Genomic DNA, 27,417 nt, shown 5'->3' on the forward strand with positions numbered 1-27,417 from the left:
CATCATCTGAGCTTTCAGGGAGTCATAATCTTTTTGCTGGTGGAGGGTCTGGCCTCCATGTTGATGGCTGCTGACTGATCAGGGTGGTGGTTGCTGAAGCTTGGGGTGGCTGTGGCAATTTTAAAAAATAAGACAATGACAACAGTAAAGTTTGCTGTATCAATGACTCTTCCTTTCACGAACAATTTCTCTGTAGCATGTGATGCTGTTTGATAGCATTTTACTACAGTATAACTTTTTTCACAATTGGAGTCAATCCGCTCAAACTCCACTGCTGCTTTATCGACTAAGTTAAGGCAGTATTCTAAATCCTTTGTTGTCATTTCGACAATCTTCACAGCATCTTCACCAGGAGAGATTCCACCCCAAGATCCCACTTTCTTTGCTCATCCATATGAAGCATCTCCTCATCTGTTAAAATTTTATCATGAGATGGATGCAATTCAGTCCCATCTTTAGGCTCTGCTTCTAATTCTAGCTCTCTGGCTATTTCCACCACATCTGCAGTTCCTTCCTCCCCTAAAGCCTTGAACATCTAGGAGTCATCCATGTGAGTTGGAATCAGCTTCTTCCAAACTCCTGTTCATGTCAATCTTTGACCTTCCCATGAATCACAAATGTTGTTAATGGATCTAGAATGGCGAATCCTTTCCAGACGGTTTTAAATTTACTTTGCCCAAATCCATCAGAAGAATTAGTATCTATGGCAACTGTAGCCTTATGAAATATATTTCTCAAATAAGACTTGAAAGTTGGAAGTTACTTCTTTTTCCGTGGGCTACAGAATGGGTGTTATGTTAGCAGATGTGAAAACAACATTAATCTTGTATATCTCCGTCAGATCTCTTGGGTGACCAGGTGCATTGTCAACCAGCAGTAATATTTTGAAAGAATTCTTTTTTTCAGAGCTGTACATTTCAACAGTGGGCTTAAAATATTTAGTAAACCATGTTGTAAACAGATGTGCTGTCATCCAGACTTTGTTGTTCTTTTTTTTTTTTTTTAAGATTTTATTTATTTATTTGACAGAGAGAGACAGCCAGCGAGAGAGGGAACACAAGCAGGGGGAGTGGGAGAGGAAGAAGCAGGCTCCCAGCGGAAGAGCCTGACATGGGGCTCGATCCCAGAACTCTGGGATCACGCCCTGAGCCGAAGGCAGACGCTTAACGACTGAGCCACCCAGGCGCCCCCAGACGTTGTTGTTCTGTTTACAGAGCAAAGGTAGAGTAGATTTAGCATAATTCTTCAGGGCCCTAGGAGTTTTGGAAATGGTCAATGAACACTGGCTTCACCTTAAAGTCACCAGCTGCATTACAGCCAGCCTGTCCTTCAAAGCTTTGGCACCGAGCATTGACATTTCCTCTAGAGGTGAAAGTCCTAGATGGCAGTCTTCTTCCCATGGAAGTCTATTTCATCTGTATTGAAAATCTGCTGTTTGGTGTAGCCACCTGTACTAATGATCTTAGCCAGATCTTCGGGTAACTTGCTGCAGCTTCTCCGTCAACACTTGCTGCTTCATCTTGCACTTTTCTGTTATGGAGACGGCTTCTTTCCTTAAACCTCATGAACCAACCTCTGCTAGCTTCACACTTTTCTTCTGCAGCTTCCTCACCTCTCTCAGCCTTCATGGAATTGAACAGAACCAGGGTCTTGCTTTGAATTAGGCTCTGGCTTAAGGGAATGTCACAGCTGGTTTGATCTTCTATTCAGACTACTCAGACTTTCTTCATATCAGCAATAAGGCCATTTCCCTTTCTTATTTGGGTGTTCAGTGGAGTAGCCTCAAGAACTTTTCTTTTCCATTCACAACTTGGCTGTTTGGTGCAAGAGGCTTAGCTTTTGGACTATTTCCACTTTCGACATACCTTCCTTACTGAGCTTAATTATTTCTAGCTTTTAATTTGAAGTGAGAGATGTGTGAGACTTCCTTTCACTTGAACATTTATAGGGTTATTAACTGGCCTAATTTCAATATTGTTGTGTCTCAGGGAATAGGGAGGCCTGAGGAGAGGGAGAGAGATGGGGGAACGTCTGATTGATGGAACAGTCAGAACACACACAATATTTAATATTATGTTCATAACATATTATGTTAATTAATTGAATTAATATTCACAATATTAATATTATGTTCATTGTCTTATATGGGTGTGATTTGTGGTGTCCCAAAGCAATTACAGTAGTTACATCAAAGATCACTGATCACAGATCACCATAACAAATGTAATAATAATGAAAAAGTTTGAAAATATTGTTAGAATTACCAAAACATGACACAGAGACACAAAGTGAACAAATGTGGTTGGGAAAATGGCACTGATAGACTTGCTCAATACACAAACCTTTAATTTGTTTAAAAAAACCCTAGTATCTGCAATGTGCAATAAATCAAAGTACAATAAAATGAGGTATGCTTGTAGAGACTTTTCCTTTAGTAATTCACAACTCTGGTCTCAGCAGGTTACATTTTCCTCCTAACATTTCTGGTTTCTGGCTTGCCAATGCAAAACTCTGTGCCATCTTCTAAAAGATCACCCTTTGTAAGCATCTTATTAAAAATAAAAGATAGCAGGGTTGGGGGTGGCTCAGTCGGTTAAGGTCTGCCTTCGGCTCAGGTCATGATCTCAGGGTCCTGGCATTGAGCCCCATGTCAGCCTCTCTGCTCAGTGTGGAGTCTGCTTCTCCTTCTCCCTCTGCCCCTCCCCCACATTCGTACACACACACTCTCTCTCTCAACTAAATAAAATCTTAAAAAAAAAAGCTAGCATTTATTGAATGCTTATTCTGTAACATATGTGATCTCATTTATTCCTTATAATAATGTTCTTGTGTATTTCAGTTTGTAACATTGCCTCCTGTCGCATTCTCTGGTGGAATAGATAGATACATATTTAACTTTACTGTAGCTTTAAAGGATTTTCAAGGGAGGAGTAAAAATACATGTGTCGATCTATCTTTACCCAGAAGTTGGAATATCACTTTCTGCAGTGGAATCATGAGTTTAGGTATATTTTAGTGCTTGGAGACAGACTGAAAGAACTAAATAGGTGTTTATAAAAAAAAAAAACAAAACCCATTCTTTACTAATTTGTCATATTGAATGCCATGCTGTATAGTGATTCTGGCTATAAAAAGAAAACAATTACTTTTAGACTTTTTTTTTTTTAATGATTTTTTATTATATTATGTTAGTCACCATACAGTACATCCCCGGTTTCCGATGTAAGGCTCGATGATTCATTAGTTGTGTATAACACCCAGTGCACCATGCAATACGTGCCCTCCTTACTACCCATCACCGGTCTATCCCATTCCCCCGCCCCACTCCCCTCTGAAGTCCTCAGTTTGTTTCTCATAGTCCATAGTCTCTCATGTTTCATTCCCCCTTCTGATTACCCCCCCTTTCTTTATCCCTTTCTTCCCCTACTGATCATCCTAGTTCTTATGTTCCATAGATGAGAGAAATCATATGATAGTTGTCTTTCTCTGCTTGACTTATTTCTAGACTTTTTTTTTTGAATTAACATTTGAAATCATTAGAAGTTATTATCAGGAGCCCTTTATTTTGTGCATATGAATGCAGAAAGACAGCTTGTTGGTTATCTTATGCACTTAGGTACTATCTTATGAAGGATTGTATTTTAACACATTTTCAAATTCACCTAAGCTAATGATTCTATCAGAAAATAAAATTTTTCTACCCACTGGCTTTTGGAACATAATTCAAAATCTTTTTAGCAACTTTTGCTTTTATAATTGGCATTTACTTGTTATTCTAATAGAGCAAAACACTGACCTATGTAATTTTAGTGCAATTAAATTTTTCTCTTTATGTTTATATGTACTTCATCAGTTTAGCAAAAGCCATAGCAAAACTTCGAAATCCCTGCCTGCAGCAGATTGTAGGGGAAGAAGTATCTGCTGATTTGTCTGCACTGTAAGACCCTGGTTCTGGCAGAATTGTGCTGGTAAATTGCTCAAAGATGCCTTCTGTTTACTAAGACTAGTGTTGCAGCTGTTTTTAATTAGCTGTTACAAATGATAAACTGCCAGTCTATGCTTGTTAGATTTGCTTAAATTTATTCTATTCCAAATAAAGGAAATTCAAAGAATATCAATATAGAATGGAAAACTGCTCATTATCAATCAAGTTCAGAAAGGTGGTGGTAAATATCTTAATACATCCTTTTGATTTTATGGGAAGGAGAAAAACTTGATTTCCTATGGTGCAGATGATTACATCTTGTGTTCTATTTAATTTCCTAATTTTTTCTTAAATGTAAATTTCTGTTTTGAGTAGAGGATTCACTTCCAAGGAGAAGGCTCTTTGCAGTCCCCACTGTGGGCCACTGTGTATAGAAAGCATTTACTGACATAAGGAGATTTGTAGTGTTTCTATTCATAAGAGTTTTAAAAATTGTTTTAAGAAAAAGGGTTGGAAATGAAGGAGAGGTAAAAGTGTTATGATTTATCATGAAATTTGGTGAATATCATTCACAGAGCTTTATTTATCCAATGGGTTGGAAAAAAAATCCATGTTAATTTTCTTATTTTTCTGTTTTTATAGGACTTTACACCATTTTGCTGTTAGTTTTATTTATTATTATTATTATTTTTTTTTTTTTTTTGAAGAGAGAGGGAGAACATGTGAGTGGGTGGAGGGACAGGAGAGAATCTTCAAGCAGACTCCCCAAGGAGTGAGGAGACTGATGTGGGGCTTGATCTCACCACCCATGAGATCATGACCCATAAGATCATATCCTGAGTGGAAACCGAGAGTGAATGCTCAACGAACTGAGCCACCTAGTTGCCCCTTGCTTTTAGTTTTAAAAGACCAATATTAGGGATGCCTGGCTGGCTCAATCAGTAGAGCATATGACTCTTGATCTCAGGGTTGTGAGTTCAAGCCCCAAGTTGAGTGTAGAGCTTACTTAAAAAAAAAAAAATTATGACATGCTGAAAGGTCACATGATGGTTTAGCATTTTGGGGTACCTGGCTGGTTCAGTTGGTGGAGCATATGACTTAATCTTGGGGTTGTGAGTTTGAGCCCTGTGTTAGGTGTAGAGATTACTTAAAAATAAAATCTTTTTGAAAAAGAACAATATTGATGCTCATAGTCAGGACTGTTGAAGAAAGCTGACATTCTAGGTTACTGTAAAGTGTCTAAATGGTGATGGTATGTAAGGCAGTGCCTTGCAAGAACTTTTATTGATTTGATTTCATGGTACACTGATTTCTTGCTACTATATAGCCTTAAATAGTTATTAATCGACTATGTCTAAAATGTATGGAAGATGATTGTTTTCCATCCTAGGTGAAGACCTAATGAACATTTGCTTAAAATCACAGCAAAGGAACTTTAGACTTCAGAAAAGCAAAGTAAGGATGATGGGAATCCTTTTGCATAGGATTCCTTTTACCTGAAACTTTGGAAAATAGGTAGATGAATTAGAAAGCTAAATTTTTTCAACTTTTGCTTTCTTGATTTTCATTGGAAAGTTTATGAAACCTAAATTTTCTTCAATTCATGAAACCTATTTTATGGTCTAATAGAAAAGTTATGTCACGTTAGTTATATGTTATGTATTAGTAGAGTTATATAGAGAGAGTCAACTTAGTTCCTATCAGCTACATTCCTGCAGAACCAATATTGCCTTTTTTCAATATGATTTGTTGAATTCCAGAAGTTTATTTACAAATAAATTGTCCTTTGTTATGAACGTGTTATTATATATAAGCTCTGTCCACAGGGAAGTTTCTTTACACCTGCACATGCAAGGTAAAGAACTAATCGTGCCAGCAAACAGAGGAGCAGGGCCACCCCTAGTTACCTTGCCACTTCCACAGCCTCACTACCTGGCAGGGGAAGCGGGGACTCTGCCATCTACAAGCCACTTGTACAGTCCCTTACCCAGGACCTGGGAAGTAATTTTAGAAGTAAAAAAGTCCAAAGTAAAGGTCATGTCTAATTTAAATTATTGCTTTTGTCACATTCTCTACCAGTCATAGGAATGTTTTATTATTAGTCACAAATCAAGGAATTCTTATTCTTAATTTATAATGCTTCTAAAGAGCCACACCCACTGCTAGGGTTTTGATACTTTATTAGTCACTTAGGCTAAATTATGCAAAGCATGAAATTATACAAACTGCCCCCCAAATTTTAGAGGCTTGTAACAACAAGCTTTTATGTCTCATGCTCTACATGTTATAGGTAACTAAGACTTATTCCATGTCAGTGTCATTCTGAGACATGAGCCAAAGGAGCAGCCCCTCTCTGAGACTTTGCTCATCTTTTAGCAGAGGGAAAAAAAAAACCCACAGTGGAAGCATGCGATGGATCTTAAAGCTCCTGCTTGAAAATAGCACACATCATGCCACACACATTTTAGAAATCAAGTCAGACAGCCACCCTGAGGCTGTGCAGTTCTGCAAAGAGGGGTACCGCAAGTCATGGAGCCAAGCCTGGCATCAATGTGGCAGCGATGTATAATCTTTCCATGGTGAGGAGCAAGGAATAGTTTTGAATAGTGATACCATCTACTTATAAAATCTTGAGACTCATCTGTTTGTGTGATGAGGTCTGAATATTGGTGGACATCTAAGGCAAAAACAGCCCTCTGTACTCATCACATTATTTAATTTTCTTTTGGGGCTTATAGGAAAATAGCCTTTCTCAACCCTTTGTGTCTGTGTGGGGCTAGAAGACTATTTATGGCCAGTGGACAATAGAGACAAGTGGTGTGTGGCACTTCCAGACCTAGCTCCCAAACATGTAGTAAAATCGCCCCTCCTCTCATTACTGTTGGGGTGAATTCAGAGGAGACTACCTCTCTAAATCACTGCTCCAGTCATCCAAGGAGATGTAACCAGGAGAACCACCTGACCAGAAACATCCACTTTGGATTATGGGATAGAACAAATGAACCTTTCTTGTCTTATGATACTAAGATTTTGTGGTTGCTTGTTCCTGTGTTACCCTATCCTGACTAATATAACTTTGCTTTATGGTTTATTTAATGATGCACATTTACTAGGGTTATATACATTCTGTTGTTGAGTGGCCAACTATGACATGCCTCCCAAATTTCTGAAAGTATACGTAGATTTCTACTGTACAAATATGAATATGTGACCAAAGAACTGATTTTTAGACATTATTTGATTTTAATTAATGTAAATGTAAATGGCTACATGTGGCTAATGGCTACCATATTGGATCACAAAGCTTTAGACAGTAGGAAGCTTTTGGCTGTTTGATGTGTTATAAATCTTTCCACTATTTCAGCCATCTAAACATAAAACCAACATGTTGTCTAAATTAGACACTTTCTGAATGACAGAGTCATAAAAATGAAGAGCAGAAAGTAATCACATCTTTATATAGTGTTTCATTGGTGACAGTTTTGACATTGGAGCACTAGTCAGAGTTCTTTACTAGTACAAGTTGACATGACGGTCCATGTTAATAGGTTCCAAATACGGTGCAGAAGAACAAATGATGGAATGGACATTTTTGCCAAAGTATAAGTGTGATCTTTACTGACATAAAATAAATTTAAAATGAAGAAGGCTTCACAGTCTTAAGTTTCTAAATTTCTTCATTGTTAAGTATGTAAGATGTGTTAGGAGTCTGTAACTTTGCAAATGCTATGCCTTTGCTTAAATCTCTGTATTACATCTGTAGAGATGCTTGTGATCCCTGGAACCACTTACAGGTATTATGAAAGACTCTACATTTCTCTGTGTTTAGAAGTCCATTTCAAAGCAGGAGCTGAGTTGTGTGAAAGAAAGAATATTGGATTCAGAGCAAAATATCTGTATTCTGTTGTCCACTCTCTTGCTATGTGAATTTAGGTAGGTTATTTAAATTCTCTGGGTCTCAATTTCTTCTACAGTGAACTTATGAGCTTAGACTACTCACCAACTTCTAAAATTCTATGGCTGAACATTCCTCTATGTCAGTCATATTTTTTCTCCCTAACCATTTGTTCTTTACACGTGGAATGGGATGTATTAGAACTGAGCCCACCCGTGTCAATATGACTTAACTCTTTGCTCCAGGAAATTCTTGCCCAGGAAGATTAGACAGTAAATTAATAAATAACTTCACTGTTTGCTTTAGGAAATTCTTGCAAATCAATTTATCAGGGCAAACGGTTTGCTCATCTGGGTAAACAGCTCTCTTAATGGAACAATATATTGTTCATCTGGGCAAACAGCTTGACAGGTATGTAGGAGAATGCCATTATGCATCTTGAAAATGAAGCTGCTGTAAATGCTATTTTATGTTACCATCTAATTGGGAGAGAAAATATCTTAGTATGTGAGTCTAGGTATTTTTCTTGACTAGCATGAGATGCTACATAGTTTGTACATTGGTGAGGTTAATCATAACAAGATTACTGAGATCATAGACATTGGGTTAATTATAAGGTGGGTGTGCAAAATCAATTTTCTACGTCAAACATAGTTTACAACTTTATGTAAACAAGAATTTATCTATAAAATACATTCTGAGAGATTCGTAATAAAAGTCACTTGATCTAGTCTCATATCCTAGTCACAACTGAGTTTTAAGAAAATCCAGGTCATGGGGCGCCACAGTCGTTAAGCGTCTGCCTTCGGCTCAGGGCGTGATTCCAGCGTTCTGGGATCGAGCCCCACATCAGGCTCCTCCGCTAGGAGCCTGCTTCTTCCTCTCCCACTCCCCCTGCTTGTGTTCCCTCTCTTGCAGGCTGTCTCTGTCAAATAAATAAATAAAATCTTAAAAAAAAAAAAAAAAGAAAAAATCCAGGTCGTATTGATAACTCCATGTCAATACTGCTTGTTTGCTATTAGCGGCAAGATCAAGAATATTCCCTCATTACTTTCTTCTTTAGGTTTCAAAAAAACCTACTGTATTTATTCTCTGAGGATAGAGTGTGAGATAATCTTTTTCCTGAATGAAATCCTCCTTTCTATGTACAGTTCTTTCTTCTGAAACAAGGCTTTCCTTTTCCGAAGCCTAGGTAGAAATAATCTCTTCTGGGGGATCCCTCTTATCTAGGGAGGTCACTGCCTGAGCTCATTTCAGTTCATTTTCTTGAGCTGAATCAACTGAATGGCTCTACAAGTTGTCTTTTAAAGGGGTAGACTTATGGTTTTGACGATTTTTTAAAAAGATGTTATTTATTTATTTATTTATTTATTTATTTATTTATTTATTTAGCGAGAGCATAAGTGGGAGGAGGGGCAGAGAGAGCGGGAGAGAGAAAATCTCAAGCAGACTCCGTGCAGTGTGGAGCCCAACGTGGGGCTCATTCTCAAGACCCCAAGATCACAACCTTCGCCAAAATCAAGGGTCAGGCACTCAACCAACTGAGCCACTGAGGCGCCCCAAGGGAGTAACTTGTTTTTATACAAAACCTGCATATAAATAAAACCACCAGGTTTCTTCATACAATATAATGAGGCCTTGATATTCCCGTGACTTGGTACCTAAATGCATAGATTCTGAGTGAATGTTGGTTGGAAGGAAGGGTGACAGAAAGGGAGAAAGGGAAGGGAGGGAAAGTTAGCAAAAAGAATTTTTTTTACTGGACTTTGGTTTGATCTTTAATCAGGAAAAGGAATGTAAAATTTATTATTTTTATACTTGGAGATCCAGAATACAACTTATGATGACTTAGGTTCCTTTTATCTACATTTTAATAGACAAAGACCCTCATTGGGTCCAGAAAAAATTTTTTTACCTGTGTTTTATACATGTTTTGTTCAAAAAACATTGAAGAGTTTCTTTCTGGTTGTAATACCCATAAAATGTGTGCATTTGAATTTTGCTTCTGATTAGACATGTTTTGCTAAGTAAGCAATCTCAAAAGAGATTACTTGCTGAGTATGTCTGTTTTTCCTTATGCTGATTCTTGAAGTCTCTGTGGTTTGCTTGGGACTGTGAATAGCCATAGTAATAAGAGACTAGCTTCTAACCCAGCCAAAGGGGGCTGAAAGCCATCAGAAATAAGATTGACTATATACATCAACTAGGGGATAGTGGTTGTCTAAGACTTTTGATCCCAAGGTTTCTTATGACATATATCACCCTGCCAACAACAAAAAAATATTTAGAACCTAGGTAGAGCTAAGGAGGAGGAAGCGTGGGTGGACAGCATCCTGGGCAGATGGAGTCCTTTTGGTTGAGCCAAGTTCACCAGGGAAGAAGACCAGATCCTCGCTTGAGGCCTGAACTTTTATGAGTAAGACACATGTTAAAAACCTCAAGGGGCCCAGTAGGCAACAGTGAGCAAGGATTTGGAGATCCTTAATTGCCCTAAATTGTGGGGGTGGGGGAAGAAAGGTGTAACTTTTTTTTCTTTTTCTATTTTTTGGGATTATCTGTATTTTCTTTAATAATGATATATATTCGTTACATGAAGGAAAGAAAAACCTAGGTTTTACATATTCACTGGCTGAATTTCAAAATCAATATGGATTTGCTCCTTTCCTACACAGTATGGCATTTTCATTTAATAGATTGCCATTAGTAATGACATCCTGTTTGGTGCAGATAGTTCAAAGCTTAAATTACAACAAAAAAGGTTTAGATGATGTAAGGGACCACTTCTTTCTCAGGGGAACTCCCCCTCACTTCCGTGCCCTAAGACCACCAGTGGAAGCATTATGGGATAGCTTAGACACAGGCACACTTATGTCAATATGATTTATGGCTGACTTGGCACTCTACATCAGCAGAAAAGGAGGGGCAATTCATTAAATAGTGCTAGGGAAATTGATTATTTATATAGAAAATAATTAAAATAGATCTGTACTTCATTCTGTACACAAAAATCAATTTCAGGTGGATTAAGGGACTTAAATGTAAAAGGCAAAACTTTTAAACTTTTGAAAGAAAATACAGAATAACTTTATGAACTTGGAAGAGGGAAGGCTTAAATGAGACACAGAAAGTCTTAGCCAGGGAGCAAAGGACTGGGCATTGGACTACCTTGAAATCAGGGACATTATTTCATCAAAAGACATCACTGAAAGAATGGGGGGAGAAAATATTTACCGTACTTATTACTAACCAATAGTAAGGAAACAGGAACCTGTCCTTTAGAAAATGAGACCTTATGTTTTCAAAAGACACTGTAGGGGCACCTGGGTGGCTCAGTCAGTTAAGCGTCTGACTTGATTTCTGCTCAGGTCATGGTCTCAGGGTCCTGAGATTGAGCCCTGCTCAGCATGGAGTTTGCTTGTCCCTCTCCCTCTGTCCCTCCCCCCCCCCACTCTCTCTCTCTCTCTCTCTCTCTCTCTCTCTCTCTCTCTCTCGAGGAGGATGAGGAGCAATGTGAACTCCCATGCATTGCTGGTGGAAATGCAAAATGGTACAGCCACTTTGGAAGACAATTTGGTGGTTTCCTATAAAACTAAACATACTCTTGCTATACGAGCTAGCAGTCATGTTCTTTGATATCTACCCAAAGGGATATGGATATGAAAACATATCCACAGAACACCTGTACATGGATGTTTACAGCAGGTTTGTTCATAGTTGCCAAAACTCGAGAGCAACAAAGATGTCCTTCAGTAGATGAATGGATAAATAAAAAGTGGTACATCCAAACAATGGGATATTATTCAGTGCTAAAAGTAAATGAGCTACCAAACCATGAAAAGACATGGAGGAAACTTACATGCATATTCCTAAATGAAAGAAGCCAATCTGAGAAGGCTAAATACATTATGATTCCAACTGTATGGCACTCTTGGAAAAGGCAAAACTATGGAGATGGTGAAAAGATCAGTGGTTGCCAGAAGTTAGCAGGGAGGGAAGGATGAATAGGCAGGGCACAGAGAATTTTTGGAGCAGTGAAATTGTTTGATACTATAAAGGTAGATTTAAGTCATTATACATTTTTCCAAATCTACACAAAGTACATCAAGAGTGAATCCTAATGTAAACTATGGACTTTGAATGATAATGATGTATCAGTGTAGGTTCAGCAATTGTAACAAATGTACCTCTCTGGTGGGGAAAGCTACGTCTATGTGGGGGCAAGGAGTAATGGGAAATCTCCATAACCTTCCTCTCAGTTTTGCTGTGTACCTAAAACTGCTCTTTAAAAAATAGTCTTAAAAAATAATTGAGGCTTATGTTTTATATTTTTCTTCTCACATTTTTCTGGGGATTTCTATTTGTACAGCTTTATTAAGGTATAATTGACATACTACAAACTGTACATAAAGTGAACAGTTTGTTCAATTTTGGCAAAGGCATACACTTACTAAATCATTACCACAACCAAGATAATGAACATATCCATCAGTCCTTAATGGATTTTCATGCACCTTGGTAATACTCCTTTTTGCCCCTACACATCCCTTCCGCAACAACCCCCACCCCAACTCAGAGCAACCACTCAGGTGCTTCCTTCCGATTGGCTTACGTTCTCTAGAATGTCATATAAATGGACTCTTACAGTATGCCCTCTAGTTTTGTCTGGCTTCGTGTCTCAGCATAATTCTTTTGCATGTCATTGCATGTATTAGCTGTTCATTCCTTTTCATTGCTGAATAAAGTTCCATTGTATGGCTATACCACATTTGTTTATCCATTCACCTATTGGTGGACGTTTGAGTTGTTTCTAGTTTTTGGCTATTGCAGATAAAGTTGCTATAAACATTTACATACAAATCTTTATGTGGACACATACTTCACTTATTTGGGTAAATAAATATCTACAAGTGGAACAGTTAGGTCGTATGGTAGGAGTATGCTTAGAGTAATTTATTTTTATTGTATTTTACAAAAGTGTTAGTTCACTAAAGATTGGAAATAAAACTATTCCTCACCACATGTATTTTGAGAAGGACTCTCCTAGGGGATAGGCACAAGAATGTTCAGAGCCACATTGCTTATAATGTCAAAGAACTAGAAGCAATCCAATTATCCATTGTCAGGAGAACAGATTATTAAAATGAGGTATCTATTCAGTAGACAATAGCAATGAAAAAAGATGAGTTATAGCTATACCAATCAAAATGGATACATTGTAGGAATGTAAAGTTGAGTTAAAAAAAAGCAAATTGCAAAAGAGTGCATATGGAATGATTCCATCATAGGACTTTAAAACAAGCAATATTGAACAGTATATTATTTACAAATACATACATATATGGTAAACTACAAAAAAAAAGCATAATGGTAAATACAAAATTTAGGATCGTGTTTACTTGGGGAAGGGCTGGGGTGCAATGAGGGTGATAGAACAAAGGAAGGGCAAACAAGCTTTTGAGGCTAATGGGTCATGGTCTTTTTCTTAAACTACAGAAATTAATTTTGATTTTTTTGGTTATATTTTGTTATAAATTTTCTTTGTGTATATTTGATATATAACAACAAAATTTTGAAAAATCTCAGAATAGTTTGAAAGGGAGTTTTGTTCAGCAAGACAGAAGGTGCCAATTACAAACCAGCAAGGATACAAAAAAAAAAAAAAAACCCTCTAGGCTTTAAGTAAGTATATATTTGAATGATAAGCTGTTAGGTATTGCACTTGAAAAAATCAGGAGCAATAACCCAATTTGTCATATCTATCCTGTGTTTCCCAGATAGATGGGATTTATAATTGGGTAGGAGTTGGGTTAAAAGCCAGAAAAGATGGGGAAAGTTAAGGAAGAGTTTAAAATTCTCACGGAAAGAAGATAAAATTGAATTCTTTGATAAAATAAACCTTAGAGCCTAAGGCTTGAGAAATGTGTTTGTCTTTTTACATTTTTAATGGCTTAATAAGAAAACGGGTTACATCAGAACTTCTGGTAAGAGGTTTAGTGTTTCAGAAATGCACAAGGAGCTGTGGTCCATAGAGAGGCAGACTGCCTCCTGAGTCATGCGAGAGTTCACCCAGGACTTTTACACCAGAGGAAGCAACAGCCCACCAGGGTCAGATCTGAGACTTCCAAAGGGCAGGTGAGGGAGGCTGAGGACTGGTACTGAGTAAGCATCTACTGTGTGCAAGGCATTGTGTAGTGGATTTTTTTTTTTTAAGATTTTATTTATTTACCTGGCAGAGAGAGAGTGAGAGTAGCAGAGGGAGAGGGAGAAGCAGGCTCCCCGCTGAGCAGAGAGCCCGACGCAGAGCTCAATCCCAGGACCCTGGTATCATGACCTGAACCCAACGCAGACGCTCAACTGACTGAGCCACCCGGGCCTCCCGATTATTTTTTTTTATTACAGATTTTATTTATTTGAGAGAGAGACAGAGACACAGAGATAGCGAGAGAGAGCATGAATATGGAGGAGAGGGAGCCCTAGACGGGGCTCCGTCCCAGGGTCCTGGGATCATGACCTGAGCGGAAGGCAGACGCTTAACCGACTGAGCCACCCAGGCATCCCTTGTGGTGGATTTTAAATCTCTTCTCTCATATCCTTACCTTTTAGGACTATTTTGTTTTTACTTTTAAGGTAGATGCTATTCTTCTCGTTTTGTACATGCAATCACTGAGACATAGAATTTCAAAATCTTGCCAGAGATTTCAGAAGAGGCAGATTTAAATCCAAATGGGTTTGATTCCAAAGCATATTTTCTTTCTCCTAATAATAAACAATAATTTTCGAGCCCTTACTGTATTTGTCCCAAGAACTATTCCAAGTGATACATAGATTTTCTCTTTTAAGCCTCACAACAACACTATGAGATGAGTAAACTGAGGTACAAAATATTAAGTAACTTGCTCAATGTTCTGCAGGTGGGAAGTGGCAGAGTTGGTCTAGCTCAGGAGCCCACACCCTTGACCTCTTTTGCCTCTTACGCGTACATGTGCCCTTTCAAGGATCAGGCTTGAGATTCTAACTGTCAAGGATACCCAATGACTCCTAATAACTTTTGGGCCATGAGTCATGGAAACCAGTTTCTCCTAGCTGAGTACTTTTGGGTTGTCTCATCTCCAATGATCCCTTCTTTTGTAATTGGATCATACCCTCTAAGACACTTTGCTGCTGGAATAAGTGGTTTGGGAAATGTTTCTCAGTCCCTTCTAAAAAGTTTAACTCATTTATTCCTGTGTGTGTGCGCACACGTGCACACTTTATGAAATCCTTCGGACCCATTATTTTCCACAGAATGAAAATGAATCCTTAACAGAACTCTCAGTTCTCTTAAACTCTCAAACTCCACTCTTTAACATGGACTTTCTTTGAGGCTTAAATTTCAAAGAAATGGTGATTCAACATGATTTAAACCATTTGATGGGATTATAATCCATATCCTTTCTACTCCAAAAGTATTTGAAGTAGATTAAAATAAAAGAAGCCAATACCATGGGGGTAAATACAGCAAAAACACAAAACAGTATAGAGAAAACAGGAGAGTTATACCAGAAACTTAAGATATTTTAGCTAATTCCTGTAGAGCATTTAATGCTGAATTTCCTGGCCAGCAACAGAGACATGTAATTGGTCAAATCGTTTTTATTGTATGTTCAAAGAAGGTAAGGTAGTTCTTTGGGGAGGATGGGTTATAGTGACAGACTAGTTGCCAACCCTTTTCTTCTTACAGGTTAAATCATGTCTCAGTAATCCCTGGCTCACCCAGGTCTTAAAGTGCTGTGGCAGAGACCTGAAGATGCCACCATGCCATGCCACTGACGGTCTTTAAAGAGGTGCCACGGCAGTAGTCATTCTTGCTTGGTAACACTTAAGTTTAGGCTTGCTGCTGTGGGGAATGGCCAGGTTCTGGCTCACTCCCTCCTTTGTTCAGGTCTGCTCAAAGGTTATCCCCTTCCCTAAAGGTCCTGTCTAAATAGGGCTTCCTCTCTCGGCACCTGCCTTACTCTATCCCTGCACTGTCCAACATGGTAGCCACTAGCCAACTGTGACAATTAAAATTCATGAAACTACATACAATTTAAAAATTCAATTCTTTGGTCACACTAGCCACAGCTTAAGAGCTCATTAGTCACCTGTGGTTAGTGGTTAGTGGTTAGTGGAAAACACAGATACATTTTTGCAGGAAGTTCTACTAGGCAGTGCTATTCTATGCTTTCACCCTGGCTTTCATTTTCTTTCTAGAACTTTTGCAACATTATGCCACATACTTATGGATTTATTTATGTTACACTGGAATGTATGCTCCCACTAGGAGAGATCTTTTTTCTAGAACATAGCAGATCTTCAGTGCCTTAAGCAGCGCCTATTACAGTTCTCTGTAAATACTTGTTGAGTGAATGAACAATGAATAAATTTTAGTATTTCAAATAAAAACTATTTTGTCTAATGTCCTTGGGTGACTTAGTACACTGTTTTGCTACAATTTTTATGATGAAAGAATGAAAATTCTGTAACCAAGGACACATATTAAGATGATGTGACGTTATTAAATATACAAGCCAAACTTTTATTCCTTTAATCATTCATGTTAAGTATGAGAATTCCACTTAACAGCTAATATATTGTCCTGAACATGAAGGTAAAAAATATCAATTTTCTTTGGATTAAGAAGTCATGTGATTCAAATGAGAATGGAAAGAACTTATTATATAGCTAATTGGACTTAAATTGGTATATCATTGAAAGCAACTGCAGTACATTGCAATGGACTAGATGAAGATAATATTGTGCAATTAGAATATATTCCAAAATTGTAGAGAAATGTCAGCTTACTTGAATTAATTTCAAATGAAAATTATCCATGAAATGATTGCAGTACCTAAAAGGAATTTGCTGTCTGAACGAAATATAACTAGAAGCATGACTATGCTAGGTTTGCCTATAAATAGACATTGAAGCTAGTTTTGTGATTTCTGCCAAGGATACAGGCTTCAATGGCCTTAAAAAAGATTATCTGTCTTTTCTTGGGCCCAGCTTTGTCAGGACATACTTGGAATAGTGATGGAGGAGGAAGCTACCTGGCAGAGCTAGACAGGTCTGGTTAATCCACTTTAACAATTAGCCAAATGATAGATGTCAGTTGGCGTCCTGTCCCATTTTGCTTACTGACAATTAGGCATTAGGCAAAGTAGGAGTGTTTTCTCCTTTACTCCCCCTTTCTAAAATGCAGATATTTTCTGAGTAGTGTTTGTACTCAGTGGATTTGCAAATGTAGATAGTGGGGTATCTGTAGCTTGTGCAATGTTGGTATCATTTTTCTATTACAAGTGAAAAACTTTACCATGGTTAATGTCCTTGGATAACCTTGCGTACTTTCATTGGTTTTCAAATCAGGTCCAATGAAGGATCAGGTTCTTCATTTAAAAAATGACTAACTTTGGAAACTCATATGTTCAGTTAAGGTTTCTGAACTGCAGTAAATATAAATTAAAGAGTCATCAAAGTGTTTATATTTGCAATTTCAATTCTTTCTTTTTTGAAAATCTATTCCATGTATTTATCTGAAAATTTTATTTCCTTTAGTGCTGGATCCAGAGAACAATTTTTAAAACTTTATGTCAGGGGTGGAAAGGCAAATTCACTGCTGTTAAGACTTTAGAGGTTGTTTTAGCTACGAAGAGACCATTGCCTACATGCTGAGAATAATATGACAGACATACTCCGAGTACCTAAGTCTATGGATTTTACTCGCAGAGTAAAGAAAATGGCCCTGTGGCAGTTTTCTGTTACAAAGAAGTGGAAAAGTAGGTTGTAAAAAGGAAGCTAGCTGAGGTGCTTGATGCACAGTTCATGCTAAATGTAAATTTTATTAATGCTTAACTGTATAGTCAGGATTCCTTTGCTGGGGTGAGGGTCTGGTGAGGACTTCACCAGGTCACTTCACCAGGTCACTGCGGGGGGGGGGGGGGGAATGTGCTGCCAGATCTCTCCCCTCCAGAGGCTTTCTAGTGGGTGATGAATTCAGAATTGACCTCACAGGATCTGACCATTACTGATGGAAAAGCAAAGTAAACATCATCCCTGAAGATAATTTTTCATTTGTTCATGAGTCTATATGCTAACTACATACAGAAATTTGGCTACTCAAATAAGAATTTCTTTCTGTTCAGAGACTTAACAAGCCAAATGCCAAGAGTATTCTAGTCTGTACAGATGAACATCCATCCATCCATCCATCCACACTGGGATGTTTCTTTCTCAGTTGATGCTTTGGAACAATCTTTTGATTTTTATCCATATAGAGATTCTAAAGATAGTTTATTGAGACACAGGTTTGCAGGTTATTATTTTTCCACATTTCTGTTCTACGAGTGAAATTTGAAGAGTCTTTGAAATTGTTAAATCATGCTGTCTCCTCCTAGTAAGTATTAAGACTATGCAAATATCCCATTTCTTATCATACTTTGGCCTATTAATTTTATATTCCATTGATAATTTTTACCTACAAAAATTATTACTTGGTATTTGCCAAACTCTGATATATTTTATCTCCATCATTCTACTACACTTATTAATTGGAATTCTACTGAAAGGAAGAGCTATTCCTTCCCTCATTTATTCAGTTATTGTATCAATGTGGACTCATGATTATATTATTCTATTGATTATAATTCATTACTACAGTTATTTATTTTATTGCTCAAATTATCCCAGATTTGGCCATTGGGAGCCCCTTCTGACAGGCTCTTGTGTCCTTTGACAGATCCCCATTATTTTTTGAAAGCATTTTGTTATTTACTCTTTGGCACCACAAGATGTATGAAATTCATTTTGTTCTAGCTCAAGAATGGGTCATTTCTCCAAAGGACCCTAGTTCTTTTAATTGGAGATCGATATTTAGAAACAAAATCCACGTGCAGGTATGCGCCTTGCTACTGAGATGTTCTTACTTCTGGGCCTCTCAGAGGGCAGAGCTGGGAAATATCTCTCTCCATCTGTGTATCTACAAATATTTATCTACCTATTAAAGACAGTAAGTTCATCCTGATGTTTCTAATTACAACTCAGTACCACTAGTTTTCTTCTAGATTTCTCCCTTTCCTTACTTGTAACTTTCTCCAACTGTGAGAGACCTGGCATTCATGACTGATAATATAGTTACTTATTAGTTTAACCCTAGTATACATATAAAGAAGATTTTAGAATTGTGATCCCATAATCTCTGTGAGAATTTACTAACTCGACTGTAGGAGTTGGGTATAGTTCTTTCTGTCTTTGGCATATAGCAAAAATACTGATTTCCCAAATTATTCAGGCCAGATCTTTTCTTCCCCATCCCTCTCAGTATGCTTAAGTTGTTCATTTATAGTACAGCTAGGAACATTTGTTACTGTTTGTGTTCCACTTGGGGTGCCCTGACACACAGAGGTTGGTTTTAGTTATTATTTATTTGGAAGGTATGGGAAACATTACTATAGTTCTGAGAGTCAAGACTGCTCCTGAAAGTATCCCTCATCCCTTGTATTGCATTCCACCCACCCCCTCCCACCCCCCGCCTCGCTCCCACTCATCCCCTGTGGCTTACCAATTTCATTAGTTTCTGGTTTATTCTGTTTTTCTTTTTGCACAAATATGTAGATACATACACATTTTCTCATACAGTGACTACATTTCAATGTGGTTTTTTTTTTTTTTTTTTTTGTAGTACCAGGCAATTTGAATGCCATTTGGGGATTTTCTCTCTTCAGGGTGCTGTTCATAATTGGTGTATTCTTACCACTAATGTATCAGATAGCTAATGAAACCATTATTTTCTTCCTTGAAAAATGTTTTTGGGATTTTTTTTCTAGAATGAAAATGAGAATGTGAATTTTGATGACCTCATTAGCACTGAACTGTCTGTTCCTTAATAGGATCGGTTTAAGAAAATAGTAACATAAAACAAGCAGCATTTTTCAGGTTTTCCTTAACTCATTATATATATCTTTAGCAAGATATTTAAAAATTCTCTTTACCCTTATTCACTGCATTTGAATTATTACAAGTATCAGTGAGCTCAGTTACATTCGTGCTATGGTGCATTTCATCGGGCACTCTTTTTTTTTTTTTTTTTTTTTTAATTTTCAAATACTCTGCAGGCCTTTGGGCAGTCCTTCTCCATCCACCGGAAGGTTGCTGAGGATGGGGAGACTCGGGAGGAAACGCTTCTGCAGGAGTCTGCCTCCAAGGAAGCTTACTATCTGGGGAAGATCTTGGAGATGCAGAACGAACTGAAACAGAGCCGGGCCGTGGTCACCAACGTTCAGGCAGAAAATGAGAGGCTCGCAGCTGTCGTGCAGGATCTGAAGGAGGTAAACAGCAAACTCCCTGTGAGGATTTGTGGGAGCGAGCAGTAAGATAACATTCTTTCTAGGAGAGAGGAATGAAACTTTTTCTTTGATCAGGGGAGCTGTCTCTAACAAGAAGCACTTAATACTGATGCTAATGATTTTTTTTTGTTTAGGGAAATGAAGCTTGTTCTGAGATGAGCTTTTCTCTTATTGTGTGTTAAGAATTAAAATTTATTTATGGAGTAGTTGGGAATTGGCCTTGCTATTTCTGCAAAGGTTTAAAGAAATATACTGACCTTAGCTCTTCCTCTCCCCTTTACCAGTTTTAATACAAGGTGGAGAAGAACAGTCGGCTGTGATGCTCTGTGTCAGCACTAATTCAAAATGACAGTAGTGTTAGCTCAGGACCCTCCCCACTGGGGAATGAGACACCCCAGGGGAGTGTCTGTGCGGTCGTAGAGTCTGGCAATACAGAGCCATAAACTATTTTTCTGGTTTTAAAGAAGGCAGCAGATTACAGCTGGTATGAATTAGGTCCAGGAGCCTCCTCGGTCCCTGGACTCACTCTTTCTTCAGCTTTTCCATGGCAGCCTCACGGGCCAGGTCATTTTCAGAGTGGCAGAGTCATTCTTTACTGGAGGGGTGATAACTGGGAACAGTTTCATCCACCAAACCCTTTTAAGAAAATTTTTGGAAACGTCACTCCATTATTTGATAAGAAAACTATAGAAGAGGGGCAGCTGTCCTCTAATTCTTACAGTGAATTGTAGTGTGGTGGAGATGGATGAACCAAACAGGCTTATTAATTGAGCGTTTCAGTAATACAAAAAGGAAGGATGGAAAAAATGTGAAAGATTATGAAATATAAGAGAAATAATCCACTGATATTTTTTCTCTTGCAATCAGTGACATATTACAAATACATATTACAGGGGCGCCTGGGTGGCGCAGTCGTTAAGCGTCTGCCTTCGGCTCAGGGCGTGATCCCAGCGTTCTGGGATTGAGCCCCATATCGGGCTCCTCCGCTGGGAGCCTGCTTCTTCCTCTCCCACTCCCCCTGCTTGTGTTCCCTCTCTCGCTGGCTGTCTCTCTATGTCAAATTAATAAATAAAATCTTAAAAAAAAAACAAAAACAAATACGTATTACAAATACAGTAAATTGTCCTTAAATTTCTTGGAATTTAATCAATAATTTACATTTACACATATCCATATTATAATGAACTAAAGGCATATTGACAGTAGGGTTTCTGCTTTACCTAGTCATTCTCTTTGGACATGCCCAAATACAGCAGTATGACTTCTAGAGACCGAGAAGGAGCCAACCAATGGAAGTTAGTGCTGGGTACTGAGAAGAACATGAGACAGTTTTCAGGATACCCTGCCTCATCTCCCTCCAATGCAAGTGATTGTTAAAAACAAAGCTCCTCTCTAGTTCTTTATTTGACGCATCTATAAGTGTTGGGTGTGGGCCGACACTTGCTTACCCTTTGTAGTCCCAAACCCTGCTCTTCCTAAGGAGTTGCCATTCACCCTCTCAGCCCCTGGCTTCCTTGTGAGACAGGCATCCAGTACAGAAGTGGACCCAAGGTCACGTAGTGTCATAGGCAACCATCCTGGATCAAGCAAGGCCCTGAACACCCACAGAAGGCATCCTCAGCAGCCACGGGCAGCGGGTTCGCGGGGCATGTTAGCAGAGGGGCTGAGAAGGCCGGGCAACACGAGGGCTGTGGACACACACACACACACACACACACACAGGTGGTTTGTGGAGAATAACTGCAGCCAATCAGTCAAGCAGTCTTGATTGCCAGTTGGACGGATCCTCTGAAAGCTACACATCCCCACTGTACACAGCAGCTGCAGCTGAGCCTTGAGCCGTCAGTGTTGGGGAAGGGCAGAGAATCCACAGATGTTTCTCTGTTGAGGCATTACAGTGCTGACGGACGAAGCATCCTCGCAACGTAGACCGGGCTTGAGTGCATTTTCCAGTGAGTCGATTTAGGATAACCAGCAGGAGCTGGTAATTAAGAGCGAGGATTAAGTTAGGAATGAACTGAGGCAGCAAAGAAAAAACGATGTCGAGGATCCATTCATTTCAGATCAGTTCCCCAATTTTAGTGAGCATCAGAGTCACCTCGAGAATGCATCAAAACGTGACCCCTGGACCCCAGCCCCAGGAGGTCTGGGTGAAGCCCACGAATCTGCATTTCTCACAAGGTCACGGCAGGTGACACTGTGGCTGCTCCTCTGGAGGCCATGCTTTAAGAACCACGAGTTTAAATGTTTTGGCTCGCCCAGAGTTAGGGAAGGGAGTATCACAAGGCTCACAATTTGGGGAATTGCTGAATGACTCACTGGGTTATAATCCTCTATTTCTATACATTTTTCAATAGTTGATTTGCAGTCAGAGACCGACTTGCTTTGCCCAAATTTATATGCTTTTTTTTTTAAAGGAATTCTTTTTTTTTTTAAGATTTATTTATTTATTTATTTATTTATTTATTTATTTATTTGACAGAGATAGAGACAGCCAGCGAGAGAGGGAACACAAGCAGGGGGAGTGGGAGAGGAAGAAGCAGGCTCATAGCAGAGGAGCCTGATGTGGGGCTCAATCCCATAACACCGGGATCACGCCCTGAGCCGAAGGCAGACGCTTAACCGCTGTGCCACCCAGGCGCCCCAAAATTTATATACTTTTTAAATCAAATATATGCATGAAGCAATCTAGCCTATAAGTGTATTCATTCAGGTTTATCAGTTAACTAAAAGGAAAAAAAACCAGGTTGTCTGTTTCCTGGGCTTCTAACTGTGGTAATGTATTTGTCGGTGTTCTTTCTGGTGGTCTGGAAGCTATTAGTATTACTACACCTGGAGGCCCGCTGGTTTTCATCCAGGCCTCATGTTTTAGTGTACCTACTAAAATTATTAGCATTTAGAGCTGAGTACAGCTGAGTACATTTATAAAAGGAGGAAAGGACTCAATTGTTTTTTTTGAAATGTTGATACAGACTTTTTTATTGAGGTATAATTGACATATAACATTGTATTAGTTTCAGGTATATGGTGTCATGATTTGATATTTATATTGCGAAATGATCACCACAATAAGTCTAGTTAATGTTCATCACCTTACGGAGTTACAAAAAATCTTTTTTCTTGGGGCATTTGGATGGCCCAGTTGGTTAAACGTCCAACTCTTTGTTTCGGCTAAGGTCATGATCTCGTGGTTGTGGGATCAACTCCTGCATCCAGCTACGCACTTAGCATGGAGTCGGCTTGGGATTCTCTGTCTCCTTCTCCCTCTCCCCCTCCCCCCACTCATGTGCACATGCGTGCTGTCTCTTTCTCTAAAATAAATAAATAAAATCTTTAAAGAAAATTTTTCCGGTGATGAAAGCTTTTAAGATCTATTCTTTTAGCAAATATGCATTACAGTTTTACTAACTATAGTCACCATAATGTGAATTATATCCCCGTGACTTATTCATTTTATAACTGGAAGTTTATATTGATATAGATTTTTGATGTCTGGTGTTAAATTGAAATCCCAGATTTGTTTTTATTGCAGGCTCCATTTTATTTCTTTATTTTTGTACTCTGAGCATTGATTGATGCATAATGATTGGAGGAGAGATCATGAAACAAAAAAATCATAACTTGATAGACCATTAGAAATACACAAGGATAATCAACACAAAATGTAGTAAATCATCAGTTCGACAGATGCTTGTGAATTTAATCTGTGGAATCACTTTCACTTACTGAAAGTAAATTATGTACTCATTTATTTACTCATCTCTTATTTCAGCAGGATTATTGGTACTGGCCAAGGTTTGTGTGTGTGTGTGTGTGTGTGTGTGTAAATGTGGTGTATGTATTATGGAAGCTTTACATGTACGTTTGTATACATGTGTAATTCCAAGGTCAAATTCTCTTCCATATATGGTAGGTATAGGTTAATGTAGTGGAAAAAACCAGAACATTTTCTGAGTTAGATATTGAAAATTAATATTCTAATCTCAGCTGTGCTAAAAATTTTATAATTATATCCACAATATTTGTAGAAGATTATTTTAGCATATAGTAAATACATATAAACATATATAAACCTACAATAAATACAGTACATATTAACATAAACTGTTATCATTAATAATTTTTTGTATCCTCCATAAAAACGTTGTTGAAGATAACCCTTATTGTGTTCATCCATATTCTTAGGTTAAAGAAGCATCAGATAGATGCCTCTTTGAATTTATTACCTTGAAACTTCTTTCTGTTGAGATGAATCAGGCAGTAGGAATTACAGTGTGTTTTTTGTCCTGCTTTGGTTGTTGAGAAGCTCCAGGACTATGTTTAACTGTAAACACTAAGATTTTTCATTTTTATCATCCTTGTTGTATATGTGTCTTTAATGATAAACTGCTTTAAATAATTTTTTGAAGTATAGAGAGCATAAAGAAAAAGTATCACCCCAACAAAGCACCAAATTAAGAGTTAATCTGATAGGATCAGTAATAGAGAGGAAAAAAACCCTGGGGTTGCCTTGACCAACATCATTTTGGTGTGAGCTTAAAGAGAACAGATAGATTGCTATAGTGCCTAAGCAGATGTTTCGTAAACAAATTTGATTTTCATTTTTCTCTGACCTATAGGTGTCACATGAAGAAGATAGCCTAAGTAGGTGTATTTGAACAATATTTATTGAACATTTACCTTGTACTAAATTAAAGTAAAATCCACATTGATGAAATCATAAAATAGGATAATAAAACTTTTATTTATAATAATTTTTTATTATGTTATGTTAGTCACCGTACTAATAGGATATGAAACTTTTAATACTATGTACACTCTCAGTTGTTACTAAGGTAAGTCAGAATTTACTGCAGTATTGTACAAACCATACAACGCAGTTTTACCAATATTCCTAATCAGTATTGGTGTGTATCTGAAAGAGAGGTGTCAAGGAAGGTAGACCCCTTCAGGTAGAATACAGAAGATTGGAGTTATAAAATGGATTACTGACCTTGGTGGAGATTAAGCCTGTACCTTAAAGTGCAAATAACTTAACATTGAGTGCCAGACAATGTGCCGGGCACTGTTCTAAAGTCTTTACGTGGATGAACTTGCTGAACACTTATAACACCCTATTGAGGTAGGTTCTATTACTACACCATTTCATTTTTCTGACAGGGCATGTAAATCACAGACAGGTCACATAACCTGTCCAAAGTCCAAAGCACTTTGGTAATAAGTGACAAGCCAGAATCAGAATTCAGAAAGTGGCTCTGATCTAGACACTTTCCCTCACGTCACTGCATTGCCAAGAGCACAAGTTCAGTCTTGCCTCAAGCTAATGAAATTTCTGGCAAAATATATGAAACTTTAGGACATTATCTAAATTTGTAACTTACTGGAATATTATTATTAGCCTCTCGTTAGTATGTGGCCATTTTATATTCTAAGAACTGCTTAATCCATTCGATTTTTTAAGAAGATTTATTTATTTTAGAGAGAGAGAGGGAGAGAGCAGGGGGATGGGCAGAGGGAGAGGGAGAGAGAGAATCTCGAGCAGATTCCCTGTTGAGTGCAGAGCCCCGTGCTAGATCCCAGGAACTCAAGATCATGACCTGAACCAAAACCAGGAGTGGGACGCTCAACTGACTGAGCCACCCAAGCGCCCCAATCTATATGATTAAAAAAAATTTTTTTTAAGTTTTTTATTTAAGTAATCTCTACACCTAGTGTGGGGCTTGAACTCCCTACCCTGAGATCAGGAGTCAATGCTCTTCCAACTGAGCCAGCAGGGCGCCCCAATCTGTATGATTTTTATTGCATTTGAAGCTCTACCGTTTTCCTTCATTGGAATACACAACCAAATTTCATAATATGTCAGTGGCTCAATTTCCAGAAACCTAATGAAGCCAACATTTTAGGAATACATCTAATCCACCAAAAGGAATCCATATCTATAAACTTTTTAGGGCAGGAAGGCTCTCAATGATTATTTGGTAAAGACTACTCCCAAATCAACAATTCTTTCTACAGTATCCCTAAATGGTCATGTAGCCTTTACTCAGATGTTTCCAGCACTACGGACAAGAAAAGCTGTGAGTCCTTTCAAGGAAGAAACTATGCTTTGCCTGTCCTTTATCTTTGAATCTCCAGCACCCAGCACAGTGCCTTGCCAAAAGCAGACATTAAAAAATGTTGACTTGAACTGAAAGAACATGCTTTGGGAGTTAGCCACTCCTAGGTTTGAATTCCAGCTGTGCCACTTACCAGCTGTGTGATATTGACAAATTACTTTTGTTCTCTAAGCTTCACTTCCTTAATTCTGACATGGAGGTGGCAATACTAATGTGCAGGTCCTGTGGAAAATATCCGGAGTTGCCATATTACTGTTTATTCCCTTTCTTACAACTTCTTCCCAAGGCTGCCCACCCTGTTGCTTGGCAGCTCTAATTGTTGAACTGCTCTTTTTTATTAAATGAAAAGTTGATTCCCTGTAATTTCACCAGCTGGCCGTATTTCTAGCTTCTGGATCTACAGAGAATATATATATATATATTTTTAGCTTCCTATTCCACTTGACAATTTTAGCCTATGCCCAATAACTTCACATATTTGCAAAGAACTATCTTGTCTTCTCTTTTTCAGACTAAACATACCTAGATCCATTAGCACTTCTTTATGCGAAGACATGGTTTCAGGTTGCCTTACCTTCTTAGACTGGCATCCAGTGTTTCTTTAAAAACATACTATTAAGTGTCTTTACCCCTGTTGTATATATTCTTGAAATTTTGAACCATTGGACCTAGATTTTGAGTTTCTCATCTTAGTGTTTTAATTTCTTTGGGTTTCCAACTTTGCAGTCATACATTCATTCATTCAGCCAAGATCTCTTAAGTGCTTTTACTATGAGCCAGATGCTTGGGGAACATCAATGAATAAAAAATTCAATAGTAAGTGGTTGTTTTCAGTGTTAAAACAGCTAAATGTATTTAGAAACTTATTTCCTTCTACTCTTTACTATCTGTGGAAATAGTAAGCTGTGTTTTATTTTTTTTTATTTTTTTTTATTTTTTTAAAGATTTTATTTATTTATTTGACAGGATAGAGACAGCCAGCGAGAGAGGGAACACAAGCAGGGGGAGTGGGAGAGGAAGAAGCAGGCTCATAGCGGAGGAGCCTGATGCAGGGCTCAATCCCATAACGCCGGGATAACGCCGGGATCACGCCCTGAGCCGAAGGCAGATGCTTAACCGCTG

General features: G+C 38.2%; 1 protein-coding gene across 4 annotated transcripts in view; it reads left to right on the top strand.

Moving 5' to 3' along the window:
- The window catches only part of BICD1 (BICD cargo adaptor 1), a 212,650-nt gene that overhangs the window by 67,357 nt on the left and 117,876 nt on the right, over positions 1-27,417 (top strand). For all 4 annotated transcript variants that reach the window (XM_045811927.2, XM_045811923.2, XM_045811925.2 and 1 more), the window contains exon 2: positions 19,949-20,161. In XM_045811927.2, coding sequence (XP_045667883.2) covers positions 19,949-20,161 — 213 coding nt within the window. The remainder of the gene's footprint in view (positions 1-19,948; positions 20,162-27,417) is intronic.

Source organism: Ursus americanus, chromosome 25 (genome assembly GCF_024610735.1).
Source record: "Ursus americanus isolate L20-20 chromosome 25, mUrsAme1.1.p, whole genome shotgun sequence".
NCBI lineage: Eukaryota > Metazoa > Chordata > Mammalia > Carnivora > Ursidae > Ursus > Ursus americanus.